Source organism: Lepidochelys kempii, chromosome 1 (genome assembly GCF_965140285.1).
Source record: "Lepidochelys kempii isolate rLepKem1 chromosome 1, rLepKem1.hap1, whole genome shotgun sequence".
NCBI classification, from domain to species: Eukaryota; Metazoa; Chordata; order Testudines; family Cheloniidae; genus Lepidochelys; species Lepidochelys kempii.
Genome location: NC_136380.1, coordinates 140,807,846 through 140,824,969, shown reverse-complemented (window position 1 = coordinate 140,824,969; position 17,124 = coordinate 140,807,846). Strand labels below are relative to the sequence as shown.

The 17,124-nt window shown below is 39.4% G+C and overlaps 1 protein-coding gene across 6 annotated transcripts in view; it reads left to right on the top strand.

Annotated features, from left to right (window-relative positions):
* SH3KBP1 (SH3 domain containing kinase binding protein 1) overlaps window positions 1-17,124 on the top strand; it is a 339,502-nt gene that overhangs the window by 266,237 nt on the left and 56,141 nt on the right. For all 6 annotated transcript variants that reach the window (XM_073356811.2, XM_078854184.1, XM_078854185.1 and 3 more), the window contains one exon: window positions 1,425-1,519. In XM_073356811.2, the coding sequence (XP_073212912.1) occupies window positions 1,425-1,519 (95 nt within the window). The remainder of the gene's footprint in view (window positions 1-1,424; window positions 1,520-17,124) is intronic.

The window sequence follows — 17,124 nt, the reverse complement described above, 5'->3', positions numbered from 1 at the left end:
TGTAAGTCTTCCACCCCCATATCTCCACTATTCTGCATACTCCTTCCTACAGTGATATGGGGTCAAGCACCCCAGAAGAACTGCTCAATATGTTGAGCTGGAGTAACTTCCTTGCTTGGCCCCAGAGAAAAGATGGAGAGGTCCAAGACTCAACTTACAGACTGGTAGTTAACCACTCTCGTCCCACCTCAAATACTAATTATGGGTCTCAGGTTCTCCCATGCTGAATCCTTGGAGACCGTTCTTTTGTTCTGAGCAACTAATACATAAATAATAGTATTTGGAAATTGTTATTGGAGGATGTTCTCTATTTCTGGAAAGTATCAGGAGGATCAGCCTCTTCCTCCTTGGCTCTTGTCAGAGGGTCTTTCCAGAAGTATGCTCATCCTCTTTTCCTGATCATTATATCTTCAGAGGAGGAAAGAGGCTACAAACTGATGGTTCATGTACTAATTTTCTTGGCTGTCAAGAAGAGAGCTGTGAGCCAGAGAGATCTTGACATACTTACTTCACAGCAACTTAAAATTCATCCCCTGCTGAGTAATAATATGTGAACCAGAAAAGACCCTGACCCCCATTAAAACTAATTGTTCAAGCACAGTGCATCCCCATGCACCGACTTACCTAGATGTATATTTTATAATTACTTAATATTAATCTATAAAGCATCCACCTATCTTTCTAATAGAGGGCTCTGATTTAAAATATTGTATATTTTTATATATACTCTAATAGGAGAAATGAATGATCCTCTTTATTTATAACTTCTCAATGAGGATTGGCATGCTTGACTTCGCTGCATAGCAACAAGTCATAATTAACTGGGTTTTTTTATGACAGTTGTGTTGATGATTAGGAGTAGGAGTATTTGGTATCTTAGAACTGAGAAGATACCTTATTTATAGAAAGTGAAGAAAGAAAGGAGGAAAAAACTTTATAGTAATGTTGGAAAATGTCCATTAATGATGTATATACAAGGAAATATTTATGAATCCTCTTTACATTTTTTTAATTATTTTGAGTCACCAGATTAAAAATATCTATTGCCTTGCATTAGCAGGAAGATAAATGAACTATCTGGCCTCCTAGGTCTTTTCCATCTCTAATTTCTGTGAGCTTATGGAAAGAAATACAGGGAACAACAAACGCTTACATTTATTTTGATGGAAATAGTTCATGACATATGGCTACAAAACTCTTTTTTCTTCCTAGCTGATAAATGCAGGAATTGTCAATTCAGAACTTCTGAATATTTCATGCAATTTGTGAAGGTCTACAATATACAGAGAAACAAATAGTAAAAATAGAAAGAAATATTTTATATAGAGACACTTAAAGTATAGCGTGACTATATTGATAGGGAAATAGTTGGATAAAAAATGTTATAAGATTATCGTTTATTGAATTGCACATTTTTCTTTCAGTCAAGGAGTATTGCAAAGTAATATTTCCGTATGAAGCACAGAATGAAGATGAACTGACAATCAAAGAAGGTGATATTGTCATACTCATCAATAAGGTAAAGGCAGCATTTTCCTTTCATAAACCAGAATACAGCTTTATATATATATATATCAAAATTTCCATGCTGGGCACCTAACTCCATTTTGTGCCTTTGAAAATCTCCCTCTTAGCTCATAAAACTAAAAGAGTTTTTTGTTAAAACATGATAAAATAGGTGTCAGGAAGACCTACTTTTTTTTCTCTTTTGCTTCAGAGTCTTATCTTGATAAAATTAAGCAAAGCACAGAGTTTGTGTTTTCATGAGTTTACAAGTGTGACTGGAGTCCCAGGGGAGCCAAATGGGGTCACTCAACTAGGCTGAACTGCAAAGAATGGGGCAGGCAATCCCCAAAGCTGGTGGATATGCCAATACTTAGATTTACCAAACTGGCACATAACAGCTTCTATAATACCGCACTGGTAACCCAGAAGCCAACAACACAGTTCCCTTAAAGCAACCCAGCCTTAGGCCTCCACGCAGACACCCAAGGCAAATGTGATGAGGATTACTGAAAATCTTATTCATCATATAAAAAAATTCTACCAATCTCAAAGGATCCGACAGATTACCTCCCAAGGTTAATGAATATTTCAAATCTTACCCAAATACACACTTACAGACAATTCTTATTAACTAAACTAAAATTTATTAAAAAAGAAAAGAAGAGAGAGGGTATTGGTTAAAAGATCAGTATACATACACAGATGAGTACAATTCTTGACATTCAGATTCATAGCAAGGATGGTGAGCTTTGTAATTGCAAAGAGTTCTTTCAGAATTAGCTCATAGGTTCATAGTCCAATGTTTGTATTCAGGGTGATTCCAGACTGGGATTCTGAAGATCTCAACCTTTTGACTCAAGCTTCCCCTGTATCAAGCATTAAGCAGGTCTGAGATAAAAAGGATCAGGACCCCAAGCCCTTTTTTCAGGCCTTTTTTGGCATGTTGGTGTCCTTTGGTGAACAATAGGCAATTAATGGAGACTTCTTTCCTAAGCATCACCGGTAATTAGTTACCCAAATTAACACAATGCAATTTATCCATTAGGCAGTCTAACACAAACTTCAAAGAGACATTTAGACAATTACATGATTGCACCCAAGATGCATCTAAATGTTAATATTTCTTTTGATCTCTGAATCAATAGCTATAATGACAGACAGGAACTGTCTGTTTACATAGCTCACATATTAATATGAAATGAGTACACACATACAATTAGCATCACCTCTAATTTCTAAAAATATAGGTTTGCATTTCAAAATTCTAGCCAATCTAACATAGAATGGCTCTAATTACCATTTCTGATATGTCTTTACAAGTTGTCTCTGGGTCAGTTAGCCTGCAGGATGCTTAACCCTTTCTGGCTATGTGTTACACTTTGTATAAGATTTGTTGCAATTATATAACAGTGGTAGCAGTAATGATTTGCATGATTATATTTTAATAGACATCCCAAGTAATTATAAAACTCTTTGATTTGCACCCAGTGACAAATCCGCATTACCCAAATAAGCCATGGGTTGGTTCCTTTTCCAAATGCAACAGCCTTGGGATTAGATGGGAAGGATAGTAAATGTACACAAGCACAACAGCATCAGTGCAGTGCTTATATGTCCAGTTTGAGTGGGTTGCAGTGGTTTTTGTTGTGATTTGCTTTGCTTTGGCTTTTTTTGGTGGTTTGGTTGGGGTTTTGTTTTGGTTTGGTTTTATTTTTATTTTAGTAAGTAGGTGCTTTTACTAAGTGGCAAGCATGTGGTAATTGAATTTGAAAACAAAACAAAAACCCCAAAGACAATGGGTCAAAATGGTGTTATAGACACACACGCACACACACACACACACATACGCACACTCGTTGACTTAATATCATTACACGTGTAATAAGTGGCCCAATTTCATTAATATACTAAATATACATGGTTACAATTTGTGTTAAATAACTATATTATACTTCTGTAGTATAAGCCAAAGTTCTATTACTATCTTAATAGTAAGTTTGATTTTCTACATAATTTTTGTATGTCTGTGAACATTTGTAAATTATGGCTTAGCTCTCTATACTGGCAAGTATGACCAAAAATTGGTCAGATTATTTAAAAATATTCTGAATTAGGGCTGTTAAGCAATTAAAATATTAATCGCAATTAATCATGTGATTATAAAAATTAGTTGTGATTAACCACGTTAATAATGGAATACCATGTATTTAAATATTTTTGGATGTTTTCTACATTTTCAAATATATTGATTTCAATTACAACACAGAATACAAAGTGTATAGTGCTCACTTTATATTTATTTTTTATTATTATTTGCACGGTAAAAAACAAAAGAAATAGTATTTTTCAGTTCACCTCTTACAAGTATTGTAGTGCAACCTCTTTATTGTGAAAGTTGAATTTACAAATGTAGAATTATATACAAAAAATAACTGCATTGAAAAATAAAACAATGTAAATCTTTAGTGTCTCCAAGTCCACGCAGTCCTACTTCAACCAATGGCTCAGACAAACTTGGTTACAATTTGCTGGAGATAATGCTGCCTGCTTTTTGTTTATGTCGCCTGAAAGTGAGAACAGGCATTCTCATGGCACTGTTGTAGCCAGTGTCGCAAAATATTTATGTGCCAGATGCACTAAAGATTCATATGCCCCTTGGGGGGAGGGATAGCTCAGTGGTTTGAGCATTGGCCTGCTAAACCCAGGGTTGTGAGTTCAATCCTTGAGGGGGCCATTTGGGATCTGGGGCAAAAATTGGGGATTGGTCCTGCTTTGAGCAGGGGGTTGGACTAGATGACCTCCTGAGGTCCCTTCCAACCCTGATATTCTATGATTCTTTGTGCTTCAACCACCATTCCAGAGGACACGCATCCATGCTGATGATGGGTTCTGCTTGATAACGATCCAAAGTAGGACTGATGCACATTCATTTTCATCATCTGGGTCAGATGCCACCAGCAGAAGGTTGATTTTCTTTTTTGGTGGTTTGGGTTCTGTTGTTTCTGCATCGGAGTGTTGCTCTTTTAAGGCTTCTGAACGCATGCTCCAGACCTCGTCCCTCTCAGATTTTGGAAGGCACTTCTGATTCTTAAACCTTGGGTCGAGTGCTGTAGCTATTGTTAGAAATCTCACATTGGTACCTTCTTTGCGTTTTGTCAAATCTGCTGTGAAAGTGTTCTTAAAACAAACACGTGCTGGGTCATCATCCAAGACTGCTATAACATGACATATATGGCAGAATGCAGGTAAAACAGAGCAGGAGACATACAATTCTCCCCCAAAGAATTTAGTCACAAATTTAATTAATGCATTATTTTTTAATGAGCATCATCAGCATGGATTCATGTCCTCTGGAATGGTGGCCGAAGCATGAAGGCATACATCTGCAGGGCTGGCTCTAGGCACCAGCTGAGGAAGCTGGTGTCTGGGGCGGCAAATCAGAAGGGGGCGGCACTCCGGTGTGGGGTTTTTTTTTGTTTTTTTCTTTTTCCCCCTTCCTCGGTGGCACTTTGGCGGCAGCTTATCATTTTTACAGTGCAAATATTTGTAATAATAATATAAAGTGAGCACTGTACACTTTGTATTCCATGTTGTAATAGAAATCAATATCTTTGAAAATGTAGAAGAACATCCAAAATATTTAATAAATATTTAATAAATTTCAATTGGTATTCTATTGTTTAACCGTGCAATTAATCACGATTAATTTTTTTGAGTTAATCGCATGAGTTATTTGCAATTATTTGACAGCCCTATTCTGAATATAAATATAGTTAATGAGTCAGTATACATATTGAAAGAAAATCCAATCTAGTGTCTCAAAACTGAATGCTTGTTTGTCCCTGTCCTTTCTCCGTTGCTAACATATTTAATATTTATCCAGCTTTCATGGTGAGCCCATGTGTTAATTTTCCAGCAGGTTGTATCACTGCTTATGGTGGGGAGCCTAAACAGATAATGGGTAGGATAGGTGAGCAGCCAATACACAGTTAATTTAACAAGTATAAATAAGTAGGACATGTAAAATATGCTCAAGTTACTCCTCAAGTCTGGCTGTGGAAGTTTCTGACGGGCATCATGACAGTGACCCAAATGTAAAGAGGATGGGGACTTCGCAGATAGTGCCCTCACTTAAGCAGGAAAAAAAACCCATAGGGAAAGCATTAAAACACTAGAGATAATCTAAACCTTCACAGACATGCATGCTGTTACACGTGTGCCTACCTGCCAAGAGCATGTGTAGAGTTTGACTTCAGTGGATTGTAACTTTTCAGCTATCTTTTTATTCTCGTCTTCCCCTTTAGTTTGTCAAAATAAGGAAAACCTATTGTTTTGCCAAACAAATTCAGTCCTGTTATCCTTTTGTTCCACTTGTATACATAGTCTTTCCTCATGGATGCACAGAGATATTACAAGAATTGTTATGCTAGAGATGAATCTTGCATGCTGTGTAGGGAATTGATTTCTAAGTGTAAGGTGAATCTGAAATAGGTTGAGTATGTTTTCTTCTTAGGAGTCCGGTGGCACGGCTACGCCTCTGATACTTTTCTTCTTAGATTTATCAGGACCTTTGGTACAAAAGAAATAAAATAATCTCATTAGTTTGTCAACTAACTAATAGCAGAATTGGAGTACTGTAATGGTTTCCAAATTACTTACTTATAGTTGCTAACAAAGATGAACTTGCATACGTGGACAAAAAATTAAACATAAGCCTTGCTAATTTTGGATCTTCTTTATTTTTCTTTTTAAAAAATTAATTTGAAATGAATAAGTTGTTCATGCAGAGGAGCTGTTTTCTCCCAATATTTGTCTTCATCCTGCTTGAAAATCCATTGTGACATCAGTCATACCTTGAAACTGAAGTCATGATCTATCCCTTTTATTCACTTATCAATCAAAGGAATACAGTGTCCTACTAGTTTATCCCATTATGGTCATTTGGAGGGGAACAGAGATGTTATTGATGAATAAGTTTTTTGAAGGCCATAATCTTTTACACTTTGCTTAATGAACTTCCTTCTTTAGAATGTGTTTGCAATAAAATAAGTTAAATAATTATTCAGAAAATAAAATGTTAATTGAGGTTAGTAAATATTAATTGGGGGAAAACGAAATTTGTTGTGTTCCATGTAGACTAAAGGTAGTAAACACGAGTCACCGCTGTATTTGAAAGACCACTTTTTCTGGAATTTGATTCTTTATTGTTCCATTAGTTTTATAACTTTTGGTTTTTTAAATAAATTGAGTATCCCTCTGTAGTATCTTTTAGTTCATCTGGCCTTCACTGAAACTATTTCTGACTGGATAGAGGCTTTCACTGAGGTAATTTTTAAAGATTGTCCATTACCAAATAGAAGTTGCTTTAAATTTTGTGGCATGTACTCTTTGTTGACCGAGCCTTTGTTTTAACTCCAGTGAGGTGTCTGATCTCCAGGCAAGGACAGCAGAGTCTTACTCCCACTATTTCTTCTAGATAGATTCATCTTTATGTAAAACCAGCAACAGCTGCAGCTGTACTATTGAGCCAGAACTACTGCATTTCATATTCATCCCTTCTTTACGACCCCCATAGCCTTGACGAACATATCTTTCTTTGATAATAGCTGAGTTGATGATTTGACTGGCCTGATCAATTCTTCCAAACCTGTAATCAACAACTTCTCTCTGGGTATTCCAGTATTTCCCAATATTCTCTAATCTGATATTACGCAAGACAAATTGCAGAGATTTTCGTTAATTATATATTTTCTTTTTTTCTGTGGTTTCTCATAAGCCTTTTATCATTAATTGTTCATTGAGCATATCCCTAGTGAGTGGAGACACTCAGTGCAAAGGTGCTTGGCGCTCCTCCATAGTTCATGCTTTTGTGCTTTGTCTGAACTGTACCCTAATATCTGAGATAGATGTTGAAGAAGCTATTGCTTACCCAGTAGTCATCCTCCAGATCTCTGGACTCAGCCTTAGAAACGAAATTCTATAGTTTGTTAGGGCAGAATTCAAGTGGTTGGTTCAGGATCTTTGCAATAGGAGTCTCGAAACAGGTGGAGCTCCCTCCCGGCTCTTAATGTAATGTACATACCGGGTATTTTGTTTGAACCTAGCCCCCACTCCTGGACTTCTTGGATAATTCAAAGAACAACACAAATGCAAACCTGTCTATCGTGGCTTTTTCTGATGAGATCTTTCCGTCCTAGAACCCAAGTCATTCTGCCTAAGGAATCTCCCTCATATCCAGGGTGGAATTAATAGTCACATCTGCCACAGCAAGTCATCAGGAATTAATCAGTATCTTTATACAAGGCTCTTCTTCAAGTAGAGGCAGCCATGTATTCTATATGGATACACGTTCCCCACGTAGCAGAGCTGGGGAACTTTGTCTAGCAGAACCTGTAGGGGTGGCGCTCTGCAGCCCCTTCCCATGCCATATAAAGGTGGTGCCACCTTGACTCCCTCAGAACTCTTCCTTGTAGATAGTAGTAGTAATATCTTTAGGGTTAGTTAAGTGTTAGTTTATTGTTAGCTAGAGTAGTTGGCTGCTCTGTATGATGCCCTCAGCAGGAGTCAAGAATTGTCCATCATGGAGGGGGTCACCCCAACAGCGACTCCGGCACCAGGTGTTTGTTGTTCAAAGGACACATTAAAGAGAGGTGCTCCATCTGCAAGTCATTCGAAGTGAGAACCTCGGTGGCAAGAGACTTGCTGTTGAAGCAGCACCTTCCAGAACAGGCCATAAGGCATGCTTCAGCACAGAGGTCCTCCTCTGATCAGCAGTTGCCTTCGGACCTGGCAAGAGATGCCTCTCTGCATTCAGGCTCTGGCATTTCCCCCAGGAGGACAAGGGGTCGTTCACCCTCCTCTGGTGTCGCAAGGAAAAGGTCCCATAGAATGAACCAGAGCCATTCCAGAGCTTGCAGAGACTTCTCTTCCACTTCTAAGAGGAGTGATGACCAACACCATACTCCCTCTGGCATGTAGAATGGAGCAGATCCATCCAGCTGCTGCCCGGTACCATGTTGAGAGCAGGAAGGGCCCATGCTGTTGGCTCTGGTTCTGGCCATAGGGTGTCTGTTGATTCAGGTATTGATAATATCAGCATCAACTATCTCCATGCTGAAGGCATACCTGGTTTGCTCTCAGTCCTGGACTCTCCACTGGTTCAGGAGTTCTCTGGTGCTATAACATCTACCAGATCATCCTCCATTGTGTCCTTGGCACCTTCTGGCTGTGTTGCAGAGCATCGGCCCTGTGGCATGAGCTAGAGGCCAGGCCAGGTCAAGGCCAGGCCCAGCATCGAAGGCCCCTTCGACACTGGGACTTCCTTCGGCACTGTCGTTTTCTTGGTGGCACATCCCATCTCAAATGCAGTACCAGCCTTGGTGCCAATGCCTCCCCAGTACCCAGTGGGAGTGTCTCTTATTCAGTGCCAATTCTCCACTGCTCTTCGGCACCAGTGCTGCCTCCTTATTGTGCTTCAGATGACTTGAACTGGTAGTTTGCCACATTGGTGCTGGCTCCCCCTTTGTCATCACAGGATGTCTGGGATTCTTCAAGATCCAGATCAGGATCGTCCTCACCTCCTCACAAGATAAGTACCAGGGATCTCCCTCAGATCACTATCAGTATCGAGACTGACATCTGTCCTGCAGTAGGAACAGAGGTTGTTGGCCCAGGACCTACTATATACCAATGCCTTATCTGTATGCCCAGTGGCCTCCTTGGAAATCCTCAGATGCTCCTTGGTCTCTGAGGTCCCGCTCTTCTGTTTCCTCCAGAGGAAGATCACCAGTCCCGTCAGTGGCTCCTGTGACCACCGAATCTGTTCCCTCTGGTCCTACAGGGCACTTCCAACCAGATCCTGTGGTATAAGAGCAGGATCCATTGTTGATTCTGCAAATTACCTCCTTGTCCTCCCCATGCGTGCTGGAATCGTCCACTCTCTTGGTGATCAGGACCTCCTGCCAACTTGGGTATCCAGGCAGAATTCCTCCAGGAGAATATGCATAAACTCCTGTATGTTTTCCAACCATCAGCTTTAGGGAGAATTGCCCTACCAATAAATGAGGCTCTCCTGGATCCTGCGAAGGCCCTCTGAAATACCCCAGCTTCATTCCCCTCTATGGCAAAACATTTGGAGAAATTATACTTCATTTCCATGCCAGGTTTTGAGGGTTTCTGTTCCCACCTAGCCCCCAACTCCCTGGTGGTTACAGCAGCAAACAGCAGGGCAGGTATAAATCTACACCCAAAGGTAGAGAGTCAAAGAGGATGAACTTGATGGGGAGAAAGATTTATACCTCCTCTTCCCTGCAGAAGTGCATCGCAAACTAGCAGGCCTTGCTCTCCAGATATGACTCTGTTAACAGGGCAGCCAGGTCTGAGGTCAATGGACAAGTTCCACCCTCTGTCCCCTCTACATTGGAGTCTGCACTTCTGATGTTTGGAGCAAAGGAACTGAAGGCTATGTCTCCCTGACCGCTATATGGCCTGGGGAGGGGCTATGGCTTCAGGGTATGAGTGCTAGGCAAAGTTTTCTGGCTCTGGTGAGGCATACCCACATAAAATAAATGTCTTCATCTCATCTCAAAGAACCACAGTTATAGTCAGGTAACCTTTTTTTTCCAACAGTTTCTACCATGCTGAACCAATGGAAACTGCCATCCCATTACAAAGCCTCTCCAAGCTCTCAATATTGATCTAGAAGTACATGGTCTGTAGGTTCTGCTTTCTAAGGTTGGGCACGTAAGAGGTGAACATGCTGACCCTCTCCAATTGTCTAGACCCAAGTGGCCTAAACAGGTGGTTTTGTAGAGAGAGACTTGAAGGGTGGATTGAGTTTTCTCTCTAGCAACAGACTACAATAAAATAACAAGTTTAAGGAACAGGCACTTTTTCAGTATTCTATGAACTTTCTGCTTTTATCTAAATAGTGAAATCACTTTAAAAAAAAAAGAAAATGACCTGAACTCATAGTACAAGTATGCTCACTAGCGATTGGCAACCTCTTCTTGCATAAAGTCAATTGTACTTGAACATTTTCAGAAGTTTGTCTCTGACTCAAAGAACTGTCAGGTTCATATTTTACTTAGGAGAGAATCTTGGCAAAAACATGGACGGAAATGTCAAAGTGACAAACAAGGAGAGAACAAAGAAAGGAGGAGTTAGGACAGAATTTCTAATGAAAAAATTGTTACAGCACACTGGGTACCTTTTTAAAAACATAACATTATTGTAGTGTTTGTGGTAGTTTCCTACTCTTAAGCATAAGGGATAACTTAAATATGCTAAATGGTCAGTTATTAAGGATGTCAATTATACATATACATTTGCTGTCTCTAGGGCATCCACAGCTGACACTGTAATTTTTTTGGATAGTTCTTCTACCTGTAAGAACACAATTTCCTGTTCAGTTAACGTTTTGGGGCGGGGGGGTGAAAATTGCATCTCACTTGGAAATAAGTTGGGAAATTAACTTTTGTGAACTTAAAAAATAGTATGAGAGGTTTATCAAGCCTGATACTTGTCAGCCTTTGCAGTTCTTACCAATCCTGCAGGAATTCTCATGGGTCTAATACAGGGGTGGGCAAACTTTTTGGCTCGAGGGCCACATCGGGGTTGCAAAGCTATATGGAGGGCCGGGTAGGGAAGGCTGTGCCTCCCCAAACAGCCTGGCTCCCGCCCCCTATCCGCCCCATCCCACTTCCCACCCCCTGACTGTCCCCTCAGAATCCCTGACCCATCCAACCCCCCCTGCTCCTTGTCCCCTGACCGCCCCCTCCTGGGACCCTCGCTCCTAACCACCCCTTCCCCCCCCGGGACCCTACCCCCTATCCAACCCCCCCTTCTCCCTGTCACCTGACTGCCCCAACCCCAATCCACACCCCCGCCCCCTGACAGGCCCCCCAGGACTCCCACTCCTATCTAGCCCCTCCTGTTCCCCATTCCCTGACCGTCCCCCCAGAACCTCTGCCCCATCCAACTGCTCCCAGGACCCCCTCCACCCCCTTACCATGCCAGAGCCAGCTACGCTGCCCGGGAGGAGCAGCAGGCCAGAGCACGGGCGGCATGGCGAGCTGAGCCTGCGGGGGAGGGGGGACAGCAGGGGAGTTGCCGGGGACTAGGCTCCCCGGCCGGGAGCTCAGGAGCCAGGCAGGATGGTCCCACGGGCTGGATGTGGCCCGCGGGCCATAGTTTGCCCACTTCTGGTCTAACAGATGGAGGCTAATATATATTTCATTCATTGCTATTTCCCTACATTGAAAATATTTGATTGTTTACCCTTATTCACTTTTGCCCCATTCTAGAATTTACAGAGTAGGAATAAAGGCTGTTCATAAAGAATAAAGGTTCCATATCATAAGCATTACACTGAAAATAATAGGAGACAGGTACAGCATAACATCTGGCTGACGGAGGTAAGCCAGGAAACAAGATATCTGACTCATATATGAAAATATGTTGTTTATTGCAATGTGTTAATAAAACATTCTGCTCTGGCTATCAGAAAAGAGAATGGTGGGGGATAGTCAATCAAGTTTAACTCAGTAGAGGCATTTTTACAAATTTCTGCTCTAATGCTGGCCTTGGGGACAAGAAGAACATAAGAAGGCACCATGTTTCACGCTCTCTCTCTCTCATTAAATTAGTTACAGGAATCTATTTTTCAAGATTCTCATACAACTTCCTGATGTAGAAAGTGAACTAGCGAAATGTTTGTTCAGGATTTTGGCAGGCTTCATTTGCTTTCTCAGACCATGTCAAAGTTTTCCTCCACTTAATTTATATCTTGATTGCAATCTTATCTTTACCTTTCACCTCTTCAACAAGAAAAATCATACCTTTTTAGTAACTTAATTGGACTCTGAAATGATATCTGTTCAGGAGATAGATCCTCTTTTATACTGAAAGAGAACACATTTCTCCAAAAACATCACATTTTAAAGACATAGTGTGATTTGTTGGAATACCTGCAATATAGCTACTAACAAGGATATCCCCCCATCAATTTAGTGCTAATGAAGTTGTTGACCCCTTCAGTCTTCCTTATATTATGTTTTAGAACAGCGTTATAATTTTCATAGATCTTGGGACATTTTCCTTTAATATTTATAAATGTGAAAAAGATAGGATCACTTAATTTGAGGCAGGCCATACAAGTATAGTGATTTACTAGCAGAGAAAATATGAATTCCAAATATTATTTCAACAAAATAATAACTATATTACCCAACTTTCAACAGTACCACCCAGGAGCCTTTTTGTTCACAAGAACTGCTAAGTGAACTCTGGTATATATCATCTCTAATAAATATTTTCCCCTATGATCGACTACATAAGACTCTGGGGATATCAGAGGTTTATAGAAAATAAACTGTTTAAGAAGGGACAGCCCAACAGCTATACAGCCCATTTTGATGAGAGATTTTTTTTGCAAGGATTTAATTTCTCTACATCAATCTCTACAGAGCTCCAAGCAATAAAGAACGTGTGGTCAAGTATTCCATATCATTATTATTTTGAAAAATGAAAGACAACATAATAGTTTAATTATACAAACATACAAGGAAGAATGAAATTCAGAATCTAGAGCACATCATCTCTGACTCTCCTAGAGATTCCAAGACCTGACAACAGATGGGTTTCCTTCAACTTTCCCTTTTAAAACCTCTGATCTGTTCATTCTTGTCCAGGAGGTAGTGGACCAGAGGGCCTTTCTGAGACTTCTAAGAAGAACTGAATTAGGTGTGAGTTGTGGAGGAAGCAGCTGCTCTCATGGATGTGCAAGGATGCTATAGGAACAAAATGGGGAATTGCTATTGTACCAGCATCCTGCCAGTTAGCTGAGGCCAGGGAGGCAGAGGAGGGAACAGGAAAAGGATGGCGTGCTGTAGAGGATGCTACTTGATATTGCCAGTGGATCTCATCACACTGAGCATGCGACCAGATCACTGAGTTTTACAGGTGGAAAATATTTCCTTCTAATTTTTAAGATCAGTCTGATATTTTTTATTGACATTTTCTGTAGGCTGTACATAAACTTACAGATGTTTGACACCCCAGAATGATTGAGACATTGGCACAGTAAAGAAAATTGTCTGCAACAGCAGAAAATAGAAGAATGTAGGAAGCGTTTTTGTTTTAAAGTGATAGTATAAGCCAACCAGTGGATGATAGACTGTGGTTTCAGTGTCAAGAAGCTATAAGAACTGTCTTTAAGAACCACTTCTTATCTCCCTATTGATTTCCAGAATTCTCAACTTCCTGAAAAAGTTCACACTGATAATCACATAATGTAGTCATACAAGTATACCTGATTGGCCGGGAAGACACTGGTTTCCAGAGCAGAAAAAATAATCTAGTAATTAAAGCGTTCTTTCTTTCTTTCATTCAGAAGAAAAGTTCCCTTTCCAGACAGTCTCTCTAGTAATTCAACATTTTTCTTTCTCTGACAGATATAGCTGGTTAGGGACATTTCTTATTTAATAAAAAAGTTTGTCTGAGACAGCAATTTAAGAAAATTCAAGTCAACCAGGGGGGAAAAAACCCCTAATTTATTACAGTAAATAGAAACTATTTTTAATTTTATCTTAAAGTAGTCATTACCAAAATGCCTTTTTATTTGCAATAAATGTTCACTCACAAATGCCGTCATTCTGGGTTTCAATAATTTGACCATGTGCAACAGCCATGTCAGTCTTGTATACAGACACTGAAATCAGTAAGGTGAGCGAGCATCAAATAACATCATATTTCATGCAAGAATTCAAGAACCATAGTCTTTAAAGAATAGCATTAGTCCTCTTTCCGAGTTCTAAAGGCCCTGACAAGTTTTTCTTTGGGGCTTTATGAGTATTCCCATTGTGAAAAACAATGCCTTAAAAGAACTTCAGGGATGCTTTTAAATTCTCTCTTCAGAAAGCTATAAAATAATTGAGTATATCTTGGATGAGACCTTATATTTCTGTATATGATAGATAATTTTATTTTGAATTAAACTTCTGATGAGCTAGGTGAAAATAAGTCTGCTTATAGCTAAGTGTTTCATTTTGTACTTACTCAGATAAGGGCAAAATCCTGTAGCCTAAGGACTAAAAGATTTGAACCAGAAGGAATAGAAAGTGGTTGCATTCTGCCATATCTGAACTGTCAGTACCTTGTATGATGGTGATTTTAGATGTTTGTAGAATCAGGCCCTTAGAAAATGTTCCTCTGTGGCAAATATTTGAGGCAGAATCCTAGTTATCGTATAAAAGAAGCATGATTGCTTAACCACAGTACCTTATAAATTATCTAAAATAGATGCTATACCTAGGAAAAAAGGAATGAGCTCATAGAAGAGGTTCTTTTTCTAAAATACATTAATATACTGAGAGGAAAAATAAACTGTTAGTAACTGTCTATCAGTTGTTTCCTCTTCCTCTTCCTTTCAGTTGTTGTGGTGATTATACTTGCCCTAGATTTTTTTTTTTTTTTTAACACTTGGATTATTTCCATGTCTTGTGACTTACCATTGACCGGTTTGTGACTAAAAATAAAGCACCAAACTAGGTCTTCCTTGAGATGGGGGCTGATGAAATATTCATGTAACCAAATGCATCTCAAGTCGTACTGCTGCGATCAGAAGTGTTAGCGAAACAGTCATTTTCTGAATGACACACTTGAGTAAATGTTTAAGACTGAATTAATTACAGGTGATGGAATAAATGACACTTCCTTTTCTTACTTGCCGATATCTGTATAAAAGTTGTTTATTAAACATGCACTAAAATGAAGTTCATGCATCTTTGACTCCTTTCTCCTTGTTTTCATCCTCCTCTTCCCATCCTACAACTTAGGCTTGCATTGACTCTAGTGTATTACAGGGCTAGACCAGTGTCTTGCAATTAAAAGATCATATTGTTGTTGGAAAGGTAAGAACATGAATTTTGGCAAATGGAAGTGCAGGCCACAGCTGTGAGAGTAAGGTGACAAGTTGTTGCATACATACAGTGATTAAGAATTGCTTCTTTTAACACTGGCTGTTAAGGTCTGTTTGCTAAGCTAAAAACTAAACTAAAATTATGCAGTGCTAACTCAAACTTATTTTAAAATTTTAAAATAAAAAAGGAAAAGATTGGAAGTCCCTGCAAAACACCACCTGTTGAAATGGCTAAACACATGGCACGCGGTGACTATTGATTAGCATGCAAAACTTTTTCATTTCACTGAATGTCATCCTCCCCTTTATGCTGGTCTGTTTGTTTCATCCACCGTTGCATCTTGTCACCATAAATCCAAGACAGTAAGATCTTTAGAGTAGGGAGTCCATTTTTATTTTACATTTGCACAGAAGCTAGCACAGTGAAGTCCTGATCCCTAGGCACTACTATGCTATAAATAAAAACAGAGTTAAATAATCCTACAAATGTGTTCTAATAGACTAATTCTAGGTTTTATCATAGATTCTTTTTTATATACAAATATTGTTGATGCACATGTGTTGTATAGGCCCAACAGAGAATATAGGTGTTATCAGAACCACCTCATGTTTGTTGTATGTTCTGGTTTTATTTAGAATATGGACACTAATGATGCAGGTTCTGTGTGTTGAGATGCATCTGTTTCCCTGTGATAGTCTGTTTTCTGCTGAGTGAACACGGCAAGTGAATCTCTAGGAGAAATTGTTTTGTTCAGTGAACATGATCATTTTTGCAGCATGTGCAATATTTCATCAAAGCATGTCAAATTTGCTATAGATTATCTGATTATTTAAATTCATAGTTTAAGGCCAGGAAGGACTGTTAGATCCATCTAGTCTGATCTCCTACAAATCACGTCACTCAGTTACCTCTGTACTGAGCCCAGTAACTTGTGTTTGACTAAAGCATGTCTTCCAGAAAGGCAACCAGTCTTGATTTCAAGACATCAGGAGATGGAGAATCCACCATTTCCCCTGGTAATTTGTTCCAATGGTTAATCCCTCTCACTGTTTAAAAAACGTCATGCCATATTTCTAATTTCAGTTTGTGTAGCTTCAGCTTCCAGTCATTGGTTCTTATGTCTTTCTTCGCTAGATTAAAGAGCCCATCCGTACCTGGTATTTTCTCCTCGTGAGGGTAATTATATACTATAATGAAATCATCTCTGACTCTTCTTTTTGACAAATTTAGCAGATTGAGCGCTTAAAATTTCTCACTGTAAAATTTTCTCCAGCCCTCAAATCATTGCTTGTGGCTCTTTTTTGCACCCTCTCCAGTTTTTCAACATCCTTTTAAAAATGAAAAAGAAAGGGGAAGTATACTTAGATTTCCAGAAAGCCTTTGACAAGGTCCCTCACCAAAGGCTCTTACGTAAATAAGTTATCATGGGATAAGAGGGAAGATCGTTTCATGGATTGAGAACTGGTTAAAAAAGACAGGGAACAAAGGATAGGAATAAATGGTAAATTTTCAGAATGGAGAGGGGTAACTAGTGGTCCCCAAGGGTCAGTCCTAGGACCAATACTATTCAACTTATTCATAAATGATCTGGAAAAAGGGGTAAACCGTGAGGTGGCAAAGTTTGCAGACAATACTAAACTGCTCAAGATAGTTAAGACCAAAGCAGACTGTGAGGCACTTCAAAAAGATCTCACAAAAC